Source organism: Zophobas morio, unplaced genomic scaffold (assembly GCF_036711695.1).
Source record: "Zophobas morio isolate AGI-343-1 ecotype UQ-CSIRO unplaced genomic scaffold, CSIRO_AGI_Zmor_V1 ptg000019l, whole genome shotgun sequence".
NCBI lineage: Eukaryota > Metazoa > Arthropoda > Insecta > Coleoptera > Tenebrionidae > Zophobas > Zophobas morio.
Genome location: NW_026972124.1, coordinates 508,024 through 529,961, shown reverse-complemented (window position 1 = coordinate 529,961; position 21,938 = coordinate 508,024). Strand labels below are relative to the sequence as shown.

Below are 21,938 nucleotides of genomic sequence, written 5' to 3'. Positions count from 1 at the left end.
CCTGAATGTTTCTTCTTTATTACCTCTCCTTGACAATATACTATTATACTTGCTCATGTTATTTCTATATCACCTTGTTGCACTATATCACCTATGTTGTAAGGCTTTGGCCCTATCAAACTGAGAATCACAGGAAGTAGAACTACACCATGGAACAAACCAAATAATATCACCAACAGAAATATCTACAACAAAAACAATATCAAAATAAACAACAACAATAATAAGTCTAACGGACCTTAAAAAACGACTGAAAAATGTAAGCTTCGGACTGACTTAACATAAACACGCCGATGAGAGTCGAAAATCCGCCGTAAACGACAGCCGAACCAATACTACCAACAGTTTTTAAAGATCTATGTTTTCTAGAGCCTTCTTTGATGGTCAAAAATGTATGACCCACATGAGTGGCATAATCGACACATAAACCAATCGCTAATTCTAAACCGATACACGATACTAAGTCGATCGTAAGTCCCCAACGTTGCATAAAGCCGCACACATTGACCATTGTTAACAACACACAGATAAATATCCAAAAACATATTTGTATATCAGCTATTAGCAAAGCTGTACACGCCATCACGCACAATAAGGCCAGTTGGAGATTTCTCATAACTTCAACTTCGATAAGCTAAAAAAATGTGATAGTTTTAAGGTAAATGTAACAAGATAACGCACTTCGTCTGTGATCCACGGAGCGAAAACTTTAGACCAAGCCGTTGCAAATTGGTCTCCAGTTGTGAAGTTCGTGGCCTTGGCGATATCTTGCAGTCGATGCATGGCAGGAAGATACTCTTCAGGACCTTCAAATTGGTTTAAGTGAAAATCTATACTCGACATGACGATTTTAGGTGCTGGGACTCCACATTCCAGAGGTTGTAAAAAACGAAAATTTGCCTGGTATATTGCGTTTCGAGAGCTGAACAGGAACATTGACAGATACAAATTAAAATATTCCTCGCTTAGAACTTCATAATATATATCTACAGGGAAAAAAAAACAACTATCATGACAGACGCGTATTATGTAGACATGTATTACCCATTCCAAAATTAATTTTTACGAATTGTCTGAAGGGTTCTACCCACGAGACGATTCCTAAAGCAATTTGATCTTCATTAAACAAATTATCCACCATATTTTTTATATTCCCCAATTCGGAACTATAATTTACAGCCCCCATGTAAATACCAGCTTCGAAGCCGCTAGTTGGAAAATATGTTTTGCGTGCTTGTATATATTCTAACAAATAGGAAGACTGCGGCAAAAACCATGTAGGATCAAATCTCTGTTCTAATTTTCTAGCACTTTCAATACTGAATCCTAGGCATACCACAGCGACGACAATGACAAGAATCTACAAGCAGGAGATCAGAAATTTGATGTCTGTAAAAGTTTGAAAAAAAAGTAACTTTTCCTGGAGTTGTTAGTATGATGTTATTATATACGTATTCAAAAACCTTGTTCGAAAGTTGAGCTTGACTACATTCATTTGGTTTGTAATTATCATGCTTATAACAGAAAAGAAATCCGTTACGTTTTTGTTCGACTCTCTTCTGATCGAGCACAAAGCATGCTGTAAAAAATGTTACAGCGAAGAAAAAAGTCATAAGTACTGCAACAGCTGCATATATACAGTACGATTCTAAGCTCGGTAGAATCTGTAATATTTCTTTTTAGTTTTGCAGAAAGTTTAACTCGCCACACTTACAGTTGAAGAACCCACAATGAAGGCAAGAATATCAGTAAATGAGGTAATCGTTATGGACACTCCTGCGTGTTTAAGCATGAGACCCATTTTCTCTGGCACAGGCAATTGTTTCTGTTCTTTACTTAAGTCTTCCCAACAAGCCATGATGACGAACATGTCGTCAATACCTACATCGAAAATGTTCAAAAATGCCTTTTTTAAGTACATATATACATATATTGTAGTTAAAAGCACACTTAATGAAAAATAAAAAATTACCTAATCCGAGCAACAAAAAAGGCAAAGATGTGTGCACGGGTCCATAAGACACTCCAAACAAGGAACATATTCCACAGCCAACTATAAATGCCATTCCCACATTCATTAATCCAATGGCACCCAACAATAGCTGAATAATAACCAACGTAAGTTAAAAATTGAAAAACGAAGCGATAGACGGCATACCCTAACTTCCAACCAGTTAAATTTAGATATTACAAACAATACATATACTCCAGCTATGACGATACCTATGCAGAGAACATCAATATCTTGAAACATAGTTGCGTTAGTTATATCACCAAAACTAGAACATTGTAAAACGTTTTTTGTTTCGAAAAATTATAAAAGTACCTTCTGGAAGCTGTGTAATACTTTTTTATGTCGCTATCGAATTCAAATAGTTCTATGATATTTAAAAATTCTGCCTCCCATTCAAGCGCATCTTGAGATGCCTACAAACAGTACGGTATTGTTTATCTAAAATAGTAAAATCGAGGATACCCAATCGGCCGTGCCGGCGTAATTTCCTGTCTTATCCAAGTCTACTTCAGTAAAGTTGACCTTAACCATCCAAAATACTTGTAAAGATTTTGCAGCAATAATATGTCCGCTGGTGTTACGTTTTATTCCTCCAATCAATTCTTCGTAGTTTTTAAAACGTCCCAGAATGGCACTAAAACAGTAAATAATTTTAGGATTTCCAGTAACAAACGCTTTGTGCATAATTATGATGATTGACAATTTTACGTTTTATCGTAAGTATTAATGGTGTTTATAATATTCTCCTTGGTTAAATGTTTTATTCTGTCCTCGTTATAGTCCCACAATTCCAAAATGTTCTTTTCAAAACATTCGTTTTTCATCACTTCCACAAAACTACAATAAAGCGCAGCATTCATTGTAACACTTGGATCTTTTTGAGCCTTTTTGGATATGTCGTTTCCCTCCAGCATACGAATTAATCCCTTATCCACTTTTGGGATCCTGAAGAATTTAAAATTATGTTTATGTTAAAGGCTAGCAATGCTAAACTTACTTAAAACAAACATCGCTCCAACTAACATTTTTCGAAGTTTTGATGTTCGTGATTTTTTTTTCAAGTTCTAAAAGCTACTGGCAATAAACAAAAATGCACGTGAAATTACGCAAATAACACATACTTTTGAGAATACGCCTGGCTGTAGAACATCATCCGCCACGATTTGTACAACTTGGGGGCGGTAACCTAATTCAAACTTCTGCATTAACCAATCAGTATCCTCAACAAATTGAGAATTGGGCGGTACCCACAATTTTATCGGGTTTTTTTCTTGATGAAATCTTAAAAAACCCAATGCGCTCAAAAATACAAAAAACCAACATATTGCGATTGTTTTTTTAGGATGGCTGCCCACTTTGTGTCCTAAACTGCAAAAAAATTCGTAAACGACAAACAATCTAAAAACTGATGAATTTAAAGAAATCACTTACCAATAAAACACATATTCTGTTGAATTTACCACCGTGTAAGTGAAGCGTTGATACCAACTTAAACTTGGTGCATTTTTGGTGGACATTTTTAACAATTCGTTTGTTATTTTGGGTTTAAAATAAGCGTATTTTGTACTAAAACGAATCTCATACCTTAATATCTCTGCCTTAATGCACCAAGAAGATAAGTAATTAATTCAATTCTATTCGACCCGAATCGGGCTACGTTTATTAATGAATCAATTAAAGTCGAATTTATGGTTAACGAGTAGACAAAATAGAACCATAGTTTTCACATTGCCAAGGAATTTTACTGCGCAAGGTGAGCAGCTTTTTCGTCACTGTAATTATAGAGACAGTGTTCATCGTTTCCTATTTTGACTAAAAACCATCACATTGAGGTTATGTGTAACGATTTAAGTTGGCAATGCTTTTGATTATTTTTGAGAAAATCAAACGTAATACAGGCTAATAGAAAAATGACGAATAGGATAGTACGTTGCTATGAAGGCTGCGAAGAACTCGAAAAAATGGTTACAAAAATCCCTGCATCAAACTTTTGAAGATATTAAATTCAAACTTGAACAATTAACGTCGTAATTCTCATGTTTTAATGAACATTTCATAATTTAATCATAATTTACTAGAATACAATCCAAAAAGTCGTTGTTGATCATTTTTATCGTAATTTTAAGACTGCCAACTGAATTCACATTTAAACATTAGCATTACGAAGTTAATTCTTCAAATCTGAAGCAATATTTTCAAAAATTTGATTGTTCTTCAGAGCCTTTTTAGCAGCGTGCGATTGAGCTTATCGGTCATTTTTCATCACCCTGCGTAACGTATATAGTTTATGATACTTTTATCAACTTGTTTTTATCAGAATATTATTGTTTACAAAGTTATAAGGAGGGATGTGGTATATAGTAATCGGTGTTTACGAAACTCATCAAACCAATAATCAAACAACGTCGTCTTTACATGTCAATAATTGAAAACATTTTAGTATTTTGCATAGGTTCGCCCCGTACGTATCATCATAGTTGAAAATGGTGAAATTAACCGAAGATCAGTTCGACCTCTATACTTACAAAAATACGGGGAAAACTATTTCTGTGAGATCCTTTACTTGGGAAAACGAAAACAAAATTTCTGTTCAAGTAATTACATACGGAGCGACCGTGACGTCCATCAAAGTACCAGATAAAGCTGGCGTCGTTAAAGAAATTGCTACAGGATTTAAGGATTTGGCAGGTGGGTATATTTCTAACTATACAGTATTTTTTATGAAGCACTTCTGCCTCTCTATTATAAATAGGTTACCAAAATTCTGAAAATCCTTATTTCGGGGCTACGGTTGGTCGAGTTGCGAACAGAATTGGCGATGGACAGTTTAAACTCTTTGACGAAATTATCCAAGTGAGCAAAAATTTAGGAAAACATCAATTACATGGTGGATTCGTGGGTTTCGATAAGGTAAGTACGTTTACGTACATAGTTGAGAAATTTACACCTGTTGATAAGTATCATTATAAAAACAAAATATATACATGTACTTTCGCACGTAGCTATTAAACACTGATAACACGACGATAAGAACGAACAATAGAAAAGTATCATTTTTTCGATTAATTGCAAAATGACTAGCAGGGTCGAATTAAAAATTAGCGACTTCGGTCTTATAACTGAAGAAATGACGAAAAAAAAACACCTGTCAAACTTTTCACTTGGAAAAATGGAAATAACATTTCGACACAAGTGATAACGTACGGTGCTACGATCACGTCTATCAAAATACCAGCGAGAAATGGAGTTCTTACCGACATTGTTACTGGTTTTGTTAACATAGAAGGTAAATTTTAATCGTAAAAAAAAAACATCTTGAAGTCATTTCTAGGATACCAAAATCCATTAAACCGCTATTTTGGTGCAACGATCGGTAGAGTTGCTAACAGAATCAAGCAAGGTCGGATCAAAATTAACGATGAATCATATTCTCTCACGGTTAATCATGGGGTTCACCATTTACACGGGGGGCTGAAAGGTTTTGATAAAGTAACGTTGGTCGCTGTTATGTACGGGATCGTTCATTTTTACTGTTAATTTTTTTGTTAAGGTTGTTTGGGAGTATTTCGTCGATGGGAATAAGGTGATCATGAGTTATCATTCCTCAGATATGGAAGAAGGTTATCCCGGTGACCTTGTCGTTCACACAATTTTTGAATTGACAGATAACAATGAGTTTCGCGTGGAATTTAAAGCTACAACTACTAAACCGACTTACGTCAACCTCACCAATCATTCTTACTTCAACTTAGCGGGTCATAATACAGGAGCTAGCGAATTATACAAGCATGTTGTTTGCATCAACGCGGACCAAATTACTGCAGTGGATAAAGACAGTATCCCAACAGGTACTTTAAACCGGTAGAGACGACAGTCTACTACGAGTTTTTCTTCTTTCAGGAACATTACTACCAGTTGCTGACACTGTATTTGATTTGCAAATTCCAAAAGTTTTGGGAAATTTGATCAATAAAGTTCCTCACACTGGCGGTTTTGATCAAAATTTTTGCATTACAAAAGGACCAGAGCAAGAAACCACTTTTGTTGCTAGGTGGACTACTGCGAGAAACTAAGTATTTTACGACTATATTAACGTTTTTAGGGTTTATCACCCTGAAAGTGGCAGGGTTCTAGAGGTCTACAGCAACCAACCAGGCGTGCAATTCTACACTTCGAATTTCTTCCCAGAAAATCCTGCTACTTATAAAGGAGATAAAAGCAAACTAAAGACTCTTACTGGAAAAGACGGGAATTATTATAAGCACGGAGCTTTCTGTTTGGAAACACAAAATTGGCCAGATGCGCCTAATCATGTAGGTTCCATAATTTTGAGCGACATTGTCAAATGCAAAGATCTAATCTATACCTAGTTTTTTTTAGTGGTGTTCAAAACAACAAGTTTATTAACACATATTTTTGTAGGAAAACTTCCCAAAGTCAATTTTGAGGCCTGGCGAGACATACTACCACTACGTCGCTTACAAATTTTCAGTGAAAAATTAAGAATATCAGTTTTCAGTTTTTATTATTGCAATAAATAATAAAATTTGTGAATTTTCTTAAAACTACACTGGAATTTTTGAATAAATGTATTTGAGATACTTATTTCTAAAATACTTCCACTCCTAACACGGTATACTGAAAACACAGATTTTACAAAATACAGATCTAACTGTCATCATTTTATATGTGTCCGTTATTCTTATTAGTTATAAGGTTATTAAAAACTTCAGGATCTGGTAATTTCCACTTGTACTTCTCACTCAAAATTTCGTAGACCTGAGGTGATGTTGAATGAATAGTTGAAAAAAATTCTAGATCTTCAGATGTGAATTCACAATTACCATTAATGTTTAAATTTACTACACTAAGCAAACTTGAAGGAATTTGTTTTTTTAAAGTGTGCAGTAATATGCTATTACTGGGCCGTTTACACGATCTTTTAGATTTTAAAATGCGTTTTAAAATAGCAATATCTTTACTATGTTGTTTAATTTTTTTGACATACTTATGTCCTACAGTTCTAGAGAAAACGTCGTCAGTCATTCTCACAGACTTTTGTTCCTCGACTTGCGTTGCTTTTTGTACTAATTTCTGAACCTGACTTTCTGTCTCTACATAATTATCAAAGTTTTTGTCAACCCGAATTGTTTCACTGTTAACACTTGTAAACATATCTGAATCAATATTATTTCCTACTTTTAAACCTCCAATTTCCTCAATTTCCCCATCCGAAAACATAGTCTGAATACTATCTTCAGCACTTTCGTTGCACTTACTAATAGGTAACACTAATCCATTATTAGTATAAATGTAACTTTCGACTTTCTCAGACTGAAAGCTATTTTGCATATTAGTCTCTAAAACAAAAATTGTTCCATCAGCATTTGCGGGAAGAACTTGGACGTCTTGGATTTTTATCGATCTCTCAATTGACTTTGACTCGCAATCCCCCTCCAGAGTTGGTATAGCACCCTGCAGAAGCCGTTTCTTCTGCATGTTTGGGAAGTAGCAATCTTCAAAGTGAGTTTCACATATTACTTTATTCCGTAACTGATCTTCATCTAGATCGTAAAATTGCGGTTTGTTGGCGTTTTCGATCCACTGTCTGCATCGATCTTTCTGCTTTACGGGATAGTGGAAAAAATGAAGATTGTCTCGTGTTTTCGTTGTATTCGTGCAATTTTTATAGGAACAGCGACAACCACCCATCTGCATAAAGAAAAACCGTCAAACCATTCGCTGACTACTTCGATAATAACACATAAAAACATAACCTATAAAAACATGAATGAAATTTTATATGTTTATGACTTACCTTACTCCTTAGAATACGTTTATTTTATGTTATAAGTCACTTCTAGTTTCGTCTCTTTTACCAAGAGTTTATTTTGAATAGTTTACAAAAAGTTACAAATGGCACAGTGATTACTATTTGTTACCGATATTAGCGTCCAATCAACAACGTGGACATTACCTACGCGCCATATTTGAAACATAGATTTGTTGATTTTTTTATAATATCTGAAGAAAAGTATGCAATTGCTAGGAATTTTACGAGTTTTTCATTTCTACAAATAAAGATCACAAAAGTTGCAGGAAATCTTAACAAACTTAGTACATGTAGTTCCTCTGAAATGGGGGACGGATGACACACACGGTTACTGGAACAGGCACGTAACCAGGCTTTTATTTTGGAGGGGCCCAGCCCGGGCATTAATTTCAAATAAGGGGGCCTTTAAAAAAAGTCTTCATTAATATAAATCAACATTTTACTTGGATCACAACCAGTATATAAATTTAATGCGGTGCAAATAGTTAGTTGAAACTGACAGGTATTTACTTTTAATATTGAGAGGTACAATAATCAAGATTTTCACGCTAGTGCGTTAGTGACTTTACTGTACGGAAATGTTTACTTTTTGTATATAGGTATGTATATGTACTAGAAATACGTATAGTATTTATTATGATATGCCAATAATTCAAAAAGCAATTAAAAAAAAGTTCGCTAGTAGTCAAGATAAAATTAATAAAATCTTACCAGAAATGAGTGGGAATATCAGTTGTATCAGCTAATTGCTTAAAAAAGTTATCGACAAAACTGTTCACAGCAGTATCGCTTTACTCAGAGAGTTATAATATAAGATAAGAACATAAGATTACTCTCATAGCTAAAAATTTACTGTTGATCTAAAATTTCGAATTTGCTTTACTTTTAAAATTTAAAATTAATTTAAGGGGGCACCAGGGGTGGCACAGGGTTTTGCTGGGGTGGCCTGTGCCCCCCCCAGCCCCCCCACAGTTCGAAATTTGAAAAAAATATTATTGTGTCTGTTTAAAAATATTATTCATAATATAAACTGATGTATAATCTTTTTAGCAGTGTAGTATACCTTTACGCAATAATGAAGCTACAACACTTTTTTAAGCATTTTTGGCACTGAATTTTTTTATTTCAGTTTATTTATTTCACACTAAGAAGTGACATTTTTATTCTAATATTTTTTAAAATAAATGCAAAAAATTGACTTATACGTGCTAATGTGTTTTGGTGACGTCACTCACTAATTTAGTCTACTGATAACTAAATTATTCGCAAAACTTTCATATTAGTTTAAAAGATAACAGTAACGAAAGTTGCTTCACATAAGTGTAATTTTATTCTATTTCACACCCTGCCATTGTTGAATCATCAAATACTTGCAAGACGACTCAGAACTTTTTAAAAAAATTCTCACTGCGGGATATAAAACAATTATAAGCAACAATTCAATTTTTAGCAACACATTGTATTTAAATTTCACATACTTACTAATGATTCACATCATTAATAAATAGTTTTTGGAACTATTATAGAATATTTCATGTACTTTATTCTGATATTTCTACGAACATAAATCAGCTTGCGTTGTTAACTTCCTCCGTACGGATTTTTACTTTTAATTACATTAATTAATTACATGATTCATAATTATAATTCGTTCTTCAGTTAATATTTCTGTGCAATTTCGTCAACTCCGTTGGTATACCGTAAAACTTTATCATATCCATTTATGCTCATTTTATCGTCTTATATTTTTTAATAAATAAAAAATACAGAAAACTACGGCTACTAATGCAGAATGTCTTAAAAATAGTAAAGTATATCAAGCAATTTAACTTATCTAATCGGTATCTCAGATACATTTTTTTGTCTAAATTCTAGAAATGCAAAAATGGATTCTCATAAATTCATAATACACAAGTTCGAATCTTGTTCAATTTTGAAAAGAAAACAGTCAAGTCATTTAGGGCATTTGTACGAGTATAAAATAAATAAAACTGTTCTTCTATATTTTTTGCCTGTGTTACGGATGAACGAAATTAATTTTGTAAAATTGCAGCGATGCCAATGAAATAATCAATAACAAATCATTTACATACATTTAGGAAAGATAAGAAAAACCCATGTTATACTTATCACATGAACTATGCGTAGAATGCATTCTTGGTATATATAGTGTAGTACCTGGGTTATGTACATCACGTAAAGCTCATGTAAGAAGTGAATTTTCTGTGTACATGCGGTAAAACAGAATATGATCAAATGTCAGTGTCAGAACTCCAATGTCATGTGTCAAAGTAAACTAAAATGAAAACTGATAGTCAACGCATACGCCGAGAAATAACAACTAGTGATAAGTTAAAACCGTTTTAAGTTTATGCGGCTTGCCCTCTTTGACTGCTTAGTAATAAAACAAGCGAACACCATTCGACGAATTCGCGTTCATTCTCCAGTCGGTTTTGTGGCTGTGTGTGTGGTGGGCTGTAGTAAGTATGGCTACTACAGACTTTGCCAAATTAACCCCTGACGAACGGGAAGAAATCAAAGAAAAGTTCCATGAGGTGTGTATTTTGATTGTACAATGCAATTAACCGCAATTACGTCTTTGTCTTCTAACTCGATAAAAGTCTTGTTAATGTTTACATCGAACGATCGGAACGTGACACATGTATCAAGCTACGCCCAACTATTCTTTTAGTTTCTGTTTTTCTGGGATAATTTGTCTATTATGGGTGTGTATTATTATTATGGTGGAAGACGTGCATTTATACTAGAATTAAACTTTTCGATGGGTTTGAAAAAATTACTCGACTTGTTCGTGCATGAGTCATAAGTTTACCATAAGGTTATGGCAGTTAGTCATAAATATGTATCTGCTGCGTACCTACACTTAATTTATTATATTTGAAATTTGTTAAAGTGGTTCTTATTTCACACTCGGGAAGCATGAAATAGACAAAGTATGTGTACAAAATTTCCATAAATCGGCGATTAATTATCTCCATTCTGCAAAATTTGTGAGCAATCGCTCACTAGAGCAATGTTTTCTAGCATGAAATACAAAAAATATTAAAATGCTTAATGTTTATCGGCTTTATTATTGATAAACATCTGTTAATAATAGAATACTTCGGAGCTAAATATTGGATCGATAGGAGAGGAAAATGCACCATTGAATTTCCTTGAACAGAATATTCACGCAGGTTTTTGTGTCACGGCAATCTCAAATTTATCGATTAAAAATCCCAGTTACTTTAAATGTATGTGCATCATTCCGTTGATTACTCACTCACTCTACAGCTAACTTGCCGGAACTAAATTTCCTGCGAGAAAAAGGAAAAACCCAACCATTAACTACATCGTTTCCGTACACTAGAATTACTAAGAAAGTAAATATTTAATCAAATTGATCATCCATTCTAACACTGCCAATGTCCCGGAAGTGTTTTTTTTTTCGCCCCTATAGTAGTTGCTCTTAGGTCATCACCACATGTACTTACTAACAATACGAACCAGATGTCCGATATTACGCCTACGTAAACATCTTGGTTTATCGGTTTTGCTTAATCCTCATTTTATGAAAATTTCCGTTCGTTAAAAATGATATTTAGCTACTACAAGCTCGAAGGTATTGTTTGTTCTATGTTCACCTCAGATAAGATACGAAATGAGCTTACAGGAAATATGTGGATTCCATAGAGGCCAAATAATTACCAATTTGGATTATAATCGGTTGTAAGTTCTCATGTTACTTACCTTCCCATCCGAAAATTCCCTTAGTGATCGAACCAGAAGTTGACTAGATATTTAACACTAAATAGAATATGTAGGCTGAATTTAAAAGGTGTTGATACATTCCGCGTCCGCTAAAAATGTAACGATAAGTTGTGTGTAAGCAAAAATATGGTTCTGCAATGAAAACGTTTCAACATAAGGAACAGGCTTAGATAAAACTTCTGATTTTCAATTTTGTATGCAATATTCTGGTATTTCGATTTTGGGTCATTATAATATCTACTAATACAATGTATTTGAGTGGATTGAAGGACCTAAAAATCACATTCAAGATTACAGATGTGTAGCTCAAAACAATATAGTTTTTCATCCTATGGCGCCAGGCTTCACATTACACAAACATGATATTTATCATTTCCTGTAAAATTTGTCTCAATGGGTGGTGAATTTCTCCAAATATATCGCGACCAAATGTTAGTGTTACTTATATGACGGAAGTGCGGTCTGTTGAAATACCAAATATCTACATGCAGTACGAAATGTCTATCTTTAGAAGTTCGGTTGTTTTTGTCACGCCCAGTAAAATGGATATATAATTTTAAAAATTCTCCAAACTTGATAATAAATTGATAAAATAAGATACGGTTACGAAAACTTCAGTTGGTGTAATTCTCAACGCAGAATCAGTCGTGGCGAGTGGGTAATACACGATAAGATGGATGAAACATATATTGATGAGGGTTTTCTGGAAGCTTTTCAACAAGTAAGCATTCTTCTTCTTCTTTATTTCTTTATTTGTTATTTTATTTTTTATTTTACTCAGTAGTAAGAACCAGAATTTAGTTAGTTTTTTTTTATCTAGGAATCTGTCGTTATCCATTGATAACGTCTATCTAAATAAATTAAAAGTACTAAAATATACTGTACTGATTTGGGTCAAAGCTTTGGGCGTTGTCGGAAACAGCAACCAAAGTATTTGAACATTTATTGACCGATTGAAATTGAAGTTCAGATTAGATAGACCTAGAGAAACCAGATAGATACTCTTTACCACAAATGTAAATTTTTAAGTCACGTGTTTCTGATTTCACTGCGCCTGAAAATCCTCATATCAGACATTCTGATAATGATTTTTTATATTTTTAATGCTTTTCTACTTTAGTTGGAGACATTTAAGTTTAAATTATCACGTAATCAAAAAAATGTTGATAACTACGATAAGATCGCAAGGTTTTTAAGAACTGTTCATTGTGACGTGGTGCATATAAACCCGTAATAATTGAAATCACATTTGTTACAGAAGTAAAGAGATAATGACTGGAATGTTCTGTGGATAACTAAATAGGACACTATATTTTAAAGTAATCATATCACCAGTGCATCCTCGTTGTATTTCCTCTCTTGACTGTTTTTGATATTGGCCGACAAATTGGTAATGCGTACAATTGAAAAAACATAATTTGTCTGGGTTGACCGTCAACATGTTTAATAATTATAAGAGCCCGGACAGGAGAGGGAGAACAGGCACATTGCTATTGCATTGTCGGAGCGATTAGCCTTCCGGTGGCTAAAAAGGGTTTATTTTCCTTCAAATTCACGCGTACACAGCAGTGTAGATATCACGCGTACCAATACTGAACAAAATTAAATTACAATGTAGGTGTCTAGTATATTTCTAATCACCAACTTAAAAACTTACGTACTTTGTGGGTAATAACCACGCGATTCGAAATTTTTTTATTAAGAGTACATGAAGTTTAAAATTGAACATTTCACTGGACAAAAGTAAAGCCATGCCGAGGTGGCTTCAGTTATCGCAACCTACTTAAGTCGCAATGCATATACGGGAACCGACATTTAAATGTAATCGCATTTAACTTGACGTGTTGCCCTTGTAATAAACAACATTTATGCTATGAAACAGCTTCCCTGACATACTTTTCGGGCGATGTATAGGTTGTATTTTTTTAATTTCCACAGATCGACAAAAATGGCGATGGATACATAGATTTAAAAGAATTACGGGATGCCTTAGATGCCTGCGGGTTCAAAATACCCGGTTTCAAAGCTCGCGCCATGGAAGAGGAGTTTAATAATTCAAATCGAGCCCAAATTCCAGGCAAGATGACGTTGGAAGAATTCCAAAAGTTATGTAGCGATTTAAAAGCGAACGAAGTAGCTAGCACTTTTAAAATGGCTGTTACGAAACGAGAAAATTTACAACATTTAGGAGGCACGTCGGAAGCTTCCAATGAAGGAACCACGCATTCCGTTCGAGTCGAAGAACAGTTAGCTTTCTCAGATTGGATTAACTCTAATCTTAGACACGATCCAGATTTAAAAGACTTACTACCGATAGATCCAGAAGGGAAACTCTTGTATGACAAAGTTAAAAATGGAATATTATTATGGTATGTACGAGCGTCTATGAAAATGAATAATCTTTATGAAAGCTATTTTCTTTTTTCAAATTTTAATACTTTTTCGAATTTTGGTGTTAGTTGACAGTTGTTGTTTTCTAAACCAAGAAATTGCAACAGCAATACGTTTCAACTGTCACATAGTACCTCTAGATATTAGTTTTTTTATTATGTGTTAACTTCGAAACAACAACATATGATATTTTTAGCAAAATCATCAATCATTCCTGTCCAGATACCATAGACGAGCGTGCGATTAATAAAAAAAATCTAACGCTATACACCAAATTGGAAAATTTAACTTTGGCCTTATCGTCATCACAAGCAATTGGTTGTAATGTGATAAACATAGACGCGCACAATTTGTCCAAAGGGACCCCACATCTTGTTCTAGGACTTCTATGGCAGATTATCCGAATCGGTCTTTTTAATCAGATTACTTTAGAACATTGTCCAGGCTTGACAACTTTACTATCGGAAGATGAGAAAATTGAAGACCTTATGAAGCTTTCGCCAGAAGCGATATTATTAAGATGGGTGAACTACCACTTGGAACGTGCCGGTGTTTCTAGACGTATTACAAACTTTCAAAGCGACATTACGGATTCAGAAGTGTATTCCCATCTACTTAAACAAATTGCTCCAATGGAAGCTGATGTTACTACTGAAGCTCTCATGGTAACTAAAAGTACCATCCACTGCCATTATATAAGATTATTTTTTTGTTGTTGTAGGAAAAAGATCTTCATCAAAGAGCCGAAATTATGCTCCAACAAGCCGCAAAACTAAAATGTCGGTCATTTGTGACTCCTCAAGATGTAGTCAATGGTGTCTACAAACTTAATTTGGCGTTTGTAGCTAATTTGTTTAATAATCACCCAGGCTTGAATGAAACGAATGGCGTTCTAGATGGATACGAAACAGTTGAAGAAACAAGAGAAGAAAGAAGTAAGTTTTTTCGTTTAAATTTAGGTACTTCTTAATGATAATAATGACAATTTTATAGCATATCGCAACTGGATAAATTCCATGGGTGTTAGTCCACATGTAAACTGGCTGTATTCCGACCTCGCAGATGGTCTCGTAGTCTTCCAACTTTACGACATCATTAAACCAAACATTGTCAATTGGAATAAAGTACATCGAAAATTCACCAATCCACGAAAGAAATTCATGGAAAAATTAGAAAATTGTAATTATGCGATTGAACTGGGTAGAGAAATTCGCTTCTCATTGGTTGGAATTGCTGGTCAAGATATAAACGAAGGAAACGTAACTTTGACATTGGCATTAATATGGCAGTTAATGCGAGCGTATACATTGACAGTTTTGTCGCAGTTAGCGGAATCCGGAAATCCAATAGTCGAGAAAGAAATCGTACAGTGGGTTAACAATAAATTAGTTTCAGCAGGAAAACACTCTTCCATTCGCAGTTTTCAAGATCCTACAATCGCCGATGCTAAAGTGGTTATCGATTTAATTGATGCTATTAAACCAGGTGCAATAAATTATGACTTAGTCAAAACTAATGGTACTGAAGAAGTAAGTTTTTTGATGGTGTAACTTTTGTTGGAGTAATTGTGTTTGTTTTGTCTAGGAGAACCTTGCAAATGCCAAGTACGCTATTTCCATGTCTCGCAAAGCAGGGGCAAGAGTGTACGCACTTCCAGAAGATATTGCTGAAGTTAAACCTAAAATGGTAATGACAGTGTTCGCTTGTTTGATGGCTTTAGATTATACACCTAACATGGATTCTCGCCGACAGTAGTAACAGAAAATAGATTTTATTTGACCTATTGTTTAATCTTGTATTGGGTTCTGTAATTTTTGAATCATCCCATATCTTTTCATACTTAATTTGCTTAGTCTGTGATTACCACGCATTCCAATATTCAAAACCATTGTATATAAGTTGTAGTTTTAACATTTTATGTCTTTAAGGTTAACGTGCAATAAAATTTATTTCGGCTGTAATGAAAACCTATGACAATTGTGACGTATCTTTCAAAATTTGTTTACATAAATAATTCCCATGCAAGTGTTATTACTTTATAATTTGTATATTTTATATACATTAATTTATTTGTGTTGGCTTTTTTTGGGGAAGTGAAGTGCCATTTTTTAGTTAAGTTATAGAACTTAGATCGAGCGTAATTAAACATAAGACCTTATACATGTATAAGTTTCTAATTTTATAAACTACTGTTCTGGATTGAGAGGCATTTGGAAAACTCAGAGGCCTTGTTCCATTTTTATAACATAAAAATTAACGTTAACGTGCTGTAGTACAGTAAGTTTACCGTTTCTCCTTAATAAAAAGAACACTCGTTCTCCTCTCAATCCAGGCTAATAGTACCTACTAATAAATAAACGCTGTTTTAATACATACAATTCTATACTTTTCGAGTTTCATTTGCCTTAATTAAAATCTTCAAAATAGTTCTTGCTGGCATCCACTTCCGGCTTCATAGTTTTTTTCCCAGGTGTCCACCCTGCAGGACATACTTCGCCGTGCTCGTCAGTGAATTTGAAAGCTTGAACTAAACGAAGAGTTTCATCAACCGAACGGCCCACGGGTAAATCGTTAATCGTCGTTTGTCGTAGAATGCCATTAACGTCAATTATGAACAATCCCCGAAACGAAATTCCAGTTTCTTCGTCTAAAATTCCATAATCTCTGGCAATCTTCATCGATTTGTCCGACAAGAGCGGTATGTTCATGGGTCCCAAACCGCCGTGTTTGCGAGGCGTATTAATCCAAGCCAAGTGACAAAAATGGCTATCGGTAGACGCTCCGATTACGACTGTTTGGATTTTTTTGAAATCGTTCGCGCGGTCGGAAAAAGCGATAATTTCGGTGGGACAAACGAAAGTGCTTAAAAAAAATTCAATAGCGATAGAAAGAAGAAAGTTTAACTTACAAATCTAAAGGGTAGAAGAAGATGACAACATATTGTCCTCTGTAATCGGTCAAACTTATTTCTTTGAAGAGACCGTCGACAACTGCTGTGCCTTTGAAAAGAGGAGCCGGCTTCTGTAGGCTAGGAATGGGCATTGTGAAGTACTCTACCACTGATTTAAATGAGGAGGTTATATATATTTCTCGTCATCGATTTAATCAAACTAATGAAAAATTAAATATTTATAGTTATTACATTATGAAAATGTCGTAATCGTAATTATAGACAGAAGTGCATGTTTTATCAAATCGAAAATGGTTTTGGCAACACGTAAAAAGTGAAAAAAAAATGTGGGTAGAAGGATTTTCGTAATCATTCGTATTAGAAATTTTGATGAGAGCTTTGCACTACCTTCTGCGATATTTGTTGTATTTATTATTAATGAACTAATTTGTAGAACTAAAGTAGATTGCTGCTAATGTCATAAATTATGGAGGTAGAATGAAAGGAGGGAAGATAGTTTAAAAAAGGAATAAGTACAGCGTTTTCGACTAGGGTCATAATTCATAAATGACTCTTCCACAGGTCCTCCGAGAAACTGACCGTTTCAGTGGCGTGCTGGAAGGCGTTTGCCGAGTACTGGGCACTGTGACTGGGCAGTGGGCATAAAACACAAAAATAATTTATTAAAATAGAATATAAAAGCAGTAGCAGTGAAATTTACTAGAGGTTTTATGTTGCTGGACAAATATTAAGACATTATTATTCATGAATCCATTTTAAACCGAAGCGCACCGCCTCTGATCAGTGGCGGCTAAAAGGGGGAACAACCTAAAGGTCGATGTATAAATTCGTCGCTGACGTTGCTATTCGCCGCTGACGTTGCCGTTGTAAGACAAATACGCAGCGAAGGTATGCGTCGTTTATATCATCCGTTAACGGTGCCGTTCGAGATGACCAATTTTTTAATATTAATTATATTTTGCCTTTTTTTTCTTAATATTGTGATAACCCAAACATCCCGCCTTAAATTGACATGTGAAAAAAAAAATGAAAAGCTGGCGAAAAATTCAAAAATTTGGCCTTGGCTGTAATCGTCTAACAAAGTGGAACCCTACCAGAGATAATAGAGATATGACAGCTCGCGAAATTAAGCGACAATAGTCCTTATGTACTGCGCCCCAAACCGTCACTTTCGGGCGCGCTATTTAAATTTGAGTGAAACTTTCGTAGCGCGGCTATTTGATTACCAGGGATATTTCCAATCTTAAGAATATACCAAAAGTGGTTAATCTTTCTTCCAAAAATACTAGGTTCCTCATAAACGGAAAAAGACAAGATTAAAAAAATTACATTTCATAGATTTCATCATTAAGTTTATTCGAAAAATGATTGTATTATATCTAACATTTGTTGGTGTTTTTGTAATGTTTACATCCTGACTAATAGTAAATGGATAAAAAAAAACCATTAAATTACTCAAAATGGTTGTATTAACTTTTCTTATCCTTTAAAACTCTAAAATGTGTATACACAACACAAACTGTACAATTTTATAGCGAGGATAATAATAAAAGTACCCTCTAGCCCATTAGACGATTGTTATTACAACCTAACGTTGAAATTCAAGGACGACACTTTAAGGGGTACAAATACAGTTATAATATTGAATGTTACCTTTTCATTGCGAAGATGACTTTAGTCACTTTTAGTTCTGTGCGGGTGTTAATAAAATTATTTTTATCCTCTTATTATTAATAGTTATTTACATCACACTTTATTTGAATATAAGCAAATACAAGCTATTGTTCTGTATAAAATATATGCAGCACAACCCAACTGGTAATTGTGCTTTTGATTTAGCAACATTTTGTGGGGGCTAACAAATCCCACAAAATTGTGCAACATGTAATATTTGTGTATAGTCTGTATTTATTGACTTCCAACCACTATCACCCTGAAACTTTCTCTTCGTCCACCTGCATGTCGTAAAACCTATCTTTATTCGCCCTTCCCAATAATTCTTATCCTTCGAAGATTTCAAGTACCTTCTAACAACCCTTTCGACACAACCGTTTCACCGCTCTCTACCGACCTGTCTTTTCATTTTCAAAATCACAGACTCTAACACTCTTCCCTTATCTACTGAACCGACAACATAAAAAATAAATACATCACGAACGCAAGTCCTGTTTTAATCATCTGATCACACCACAATTCTTATCTGTTAATGAAGATATCTCCAATTTAAGTGAGAGGTACAACATCCCCACCATAATTAATAATTCCCAACCACCTCATAATGCCCTAAAAATAGATAGGATAGAGTACAAAGAGTTTGATTTAGCTGAACAAACTATCTTACGATAAATATGTGGATACTCAGTGGATGCATGCTTAAAACACTCTTCTCAGATATGCTGTGAATATACAAATGCATGTGGCAGAAATTCTAGAGACTATATTATTGTCGTTTCCAAGCCCACAATTCCAAAACTTTATCTTATGGCAATCTTAATGTTCCGTATGAACAGTTTGCAAAATTACATTGAACAATTAGAAAATGCCTTCAGTAGTTCATTTGAACATAATACACTTTTGCTTCCAGTTCTTAGACAACTTAAAAATCAGCTGGCCTTAATAGCATCCATGTAGTAATCTCCCCCTTGATTACCTTTTGTCATTATTTGTGCGATTACGTATATTTTATACATTGAAATTCCATAATAGGGAACTACAGAAGCAACCTAAAAAACAGAGGAAATTAATTACTTTGTCCCATTTATAGAGCATTTGCCAGTTCCATTGATTAATAATAATTAATTATAGCTGCAGAAAATCATCGGTTTACTTATCGATGTTATTTTTATAGAACTATTCCTGTACTTACCAATAGTATATTGTTTGTTAAAATGTATGTAACTGTAATAAATACATACATACATATGCAGTTAACATGACTTTTCTTTTATAATTTGAAACCATCGCATCATATTTAATTGAGGTTATCTCAGAGTTCGTGTTTTTCGTTCGTTATGTCACTTTTACTAGTAATATATTTAGTAACATTTAACATTGATGTTAGGACATCAGGTTTACCACCACAAATGTTGCGCCCCCAACCGTCCTTTACGTCAAATTCTGTGTTCACTTCGCTCCCATGCATTTCTTATGGAGCATTCAAAAGCTGTCATATCTCTGTTATCTCTGACCCTACATTGTATTAGTTTTTTTTTTTGTGGCGGAATGCGTTCAGATGCAAGTGGTGGATCCCAAGGTTGGAAAAGTACCGCTAAATAAAATACAAAATATATGGAGAACACAAAATCATTTATTCTTCCACTGACAAAAAAAAAAGCTGCGACTAAGTTGTGCCGGTTGAAGACACATCTTAATGCTCAGCTACAAAAAAAAAACATGCCTAAATTTGAACGAAATCAAATTAAACGTTCTGAATCAATGCAAATATTTGAATATCACAAATTTAATAAAAACAAAGAAAAATCTGAAATAAAGTAACTGGATGCAAATACCCAAGTTATCACGGATGTGTGGCGGCAAATTTAAAATTACGGCAGTCAACAAGAGAACAAAATTTTAATAAAAACTGGATGCAGCGGCAGCGGCACCAGAGCGTGGCGATCGAACTATATCAATTTCATTATAGAGCACAGCAAAATTACCCATAGGGGGCGTTGTAGCACAAGCGGAGTTTGGGGCTGCTGGTTGTGGCTGTTCTCCCGCCACGACGGTGATTCTCTTCTATCAGCAAGCACTGCCGCACAGCACCCTTCCATTATGAACATCCCGTACGAGCAGGTCGTTACGGTCGCAAACTCGTGGTTGGATCCCGGCTATTGGGCCAAGTCGACAGCGACAGATCATCCCGACCGACCTTGACTTCTATTCTAGGCCTGCATCTTTCATGGCGCAACCCCCAGCTCGACAAGGAACCGCGCACTCCGCTTCCGCCAGGTGTTTCTGTGTTATTTACCTCAATTCCATTTAAATGTTCAATTTCTATGACTCTGATATTAAACTACAACTGAACAAATGTTAAAGTTTCAGAAAGAGCAATAAACAACATTTGAATTCGCCATACTCTCGTGAAATTTTTAAACAGCAAAGCATTCTTATCTGAGATTAAGACTGGACATCAGACAATTTATATGATGAAAACATTAATCAACAAAATATTTAGGTGGTCAAAAAACTAGCAAAGATTTATAAAAAAAAAAAAAAGATCTGGTGTGAAGCAAAACTTGTGCAGATAAAAGGTTACGTGAGGCTAGGAACTGCAGAGCATGAAAATTTACGTCCAATTTAAATTATGCAACAAAGAAAATTACTGAAGTTAAAATTGTGAGATAGAAAGAAGAAAGAACTGTATGAGGTAAAAAATTGCAAAGGTAACAAAATTACATGAGAATAATATTTGCCACACCTTATCAACGATTCAAGCAAAGAATTTACCTGATGTTAAATTATGCCACACTTTATCAACGATTCAAACAAAGAACCTACATTATGTTAAATTATGCCATTATCCAAGTGATTCGTTATTTAAAAACAATTAGCTTTGAGAGTTTATATCGTGGACTGTCCCCAGCTTATCCCAAACAAACACATGATAAAATAAACACAAAATGCATCCAGCGTCGCGAGAAATATGTGTCTCGGTGATCTAATTTTTGACGTTTCGAGAAAAATGTCTCGGTGATGTGATGATGTGATGATAACTGCCTAAGGGGAAAAAATTTTCTCCCCGTACCTCAGTTCACGATATTACGAATTCTACCGCACTTTCACGGTTCTTTTCTCAGAGTGGAACAACGTTAGGTTAATTTTTAACTGCCGTAAATGATGTATTCGCAATTTTGTGTTAACAATTAAGAAGTGTTATAATGTAACACTTAAGTATAAGCATCCAGAAACTTATTTATAATTTGATAAACAAAGGATGAGTCCTGACCAAGTAAATCTCATGAAATCTCCTAGCAAGTACTTTATCTGAACAAATTTCATGACTGTTAAATTGTGTT

The 21,938-nt window shown here is 34.5% G+C and overlaps 5 protein-coding genes and 1 long non-coding RNA gene across 11 annotated transcripts; 2 read left to right on the top strand and 4 right to left on the bottom strand.

Moving 5' to 3' along the window:
- Positions 1-2: 2 nt before the first annotated feature.
- LOC135131134 (protein patched homolog 3-like) lies at positions 3-3,531 on the bottom strand. Its single transcript, XM_064058703.1, has 14 exons — positions 3,446-3,531; positions 3,136-3,382; positions 3,012-3,085; positions 2,723-2,959; positions 2,477-2,648; positions 2,327-2,427; positions 2,159-2,279; positions 1,973-2,102; positions 1,715-1,881; positions 1,416-1,664; positions 1,045-1,360; positions 682-986; positions 239-634; positions 3-185 (listed from the first exon to the last, which is right to left on the bottom strand). The coding sequence occupies exons 1-14, from the start codon at positions 3,529-3,531 to the stop codon at positions 54-56; spliced, it is 2,733 nt and encodes a 910-aa protein (XP_063914773.1). The 3' UTR covers positions 3-53.
- A 145-nt stretch (positions 3,532-3,676) lies between these two features.
- LOC135131136 (galactose mutarotase-like) lies at positions 3,677-6,615 on the top strand. Its single transcript, XM_064058706.1, has 7 exons — positions 3,677-3,767; positions 4,467-4,702; positions 4,767-4,924; positions 5,565-5,862; positions 5,915-6,065; positions 6,117-6,327; positions 6,437-6,615. The coding sequence occupies exons 2-7, from the start codon at positions 4,498-4,500 to the stop codon at positions 6,515-6,517; spliced, it is 1,104 nt and encodes a 367-aa protein (XP_063914776.1). The 5' UTR covers positions 3,677-3,767; positions 4,467-4,497; the 3' UTR covers positions 6,518-6,615.
- Positions 6,588-8,004, bottom strand: LOC135131138 (uncharacterized). 4 transcript variants are annotated; one of them, XM_064058709.1, is made up of 2 exons: positions 7,833-8,004; positions 6,588-7,791 (listed from the first exon to the last, which is right to left on the bottom strand). In XM_064058709.1, the coding sequence occupies exon 2, from the start codon at positions 7,730-7,732 to the stop codon at positions 6,698-6,700; it is 1,035 nt and encodes a 344-aa protein (XP_063914779.1). In that variant the 5' UTR covers positions 7,733-7,791; positions 7,833-8,004; the 3' UTR covers positions 6,588-6,697. The 4 variants fall into 4 exon arrangements, with proteins under 4 accessions (XP_063914779.1, XP_063914777.1, XP_063914778.1 ...); XM_064058707.1 differs by having other exon boundaries at positions 6,588-7,763; XM_064058708.1 differs by having other exon boundaries at positions 6,588-7,760.
- Positions 8,005-10,053: 2,049 nt separating this feature from the next.
- LOC135131135 (plastin-2) lies at positions 10,054-16,394 on the top strand. Of its 2 annotated transcripts, none has more exons than XM_064058704.1 (6): positions 10,054-10,402; positions 13,557-13,987; positions 14,206-14,674; positions 14,731-14,944; positions 15,003-15,538; positions 15,594-16,394. In XM_064058704.1, the coding sequence occupies exons 1-6, from the start codon at positions 10,334-10,336 to the stop codon at positions 15,762-15,764; spliced, it is 1,890 nt and encodes a 629-aa protein (XP_063914774.1). In that variant the 5' UTR covers positions 10,054-10,333; the 3' UTR covers positions 15,765-16,394. The 2 variants fall into 2 exon arrangements, with proteins under 2 accessions (XP_063914774.1, XP_063914775.1); XM_064058705.1 differs by lacking the exon at positions 10,054-10,402 and adding an exon at positions 12,207-12,339.
- A 20-nt stretch (positions 16,395-16,414) lies between these two features.
- On the bottom strand, positions 16,415-17,084 carry LOC135131189 (peroxiredoxin 2-like). The gene is made up of 2 exons (XM_064058782.1): positions 16,918-17,084; positions 16,415-16,871 (listed from the first exon to the last, which is right to left on the bottom strand). The coding sequence occupies exons 1-2, from the start codon at positions 17,049-17,051 to the stop codon at positions 16,415-16,417; spliced, it is 591 nt and encodes a 196-aa protein (XP_063914852.1). The 5' UTR covers positions 17,052-17,084.
- A 1,155-nt stretch (positions 17,085-18,239) lies between these two features.
- Positions 18,240-20,089, bottom strand: LOC135131182 (uncharacterized). 2 transcript variants are annotated; one of them, XR_010280882.1, is made up of 4 exons: positions 19,996-20,089; positions 19,787-19,943; positions 19,262-19,643; positions 18,244-19,203 (listed from the first exon to the last, which is right to left on the bottom strand). It is a non-coding gene; the product is annotated as an uncharacterized LOC135131182 (long non-coding RNA). The 2 variants fall into 2 exon arrangements; XR_010280881.1 differs by having other exon boundaries at positions 18,240-19,203; positions 19,787-20,089.
- Between the last annotated feature and the right edge of the window lie 1,849 nt (positions 20,090-21,938).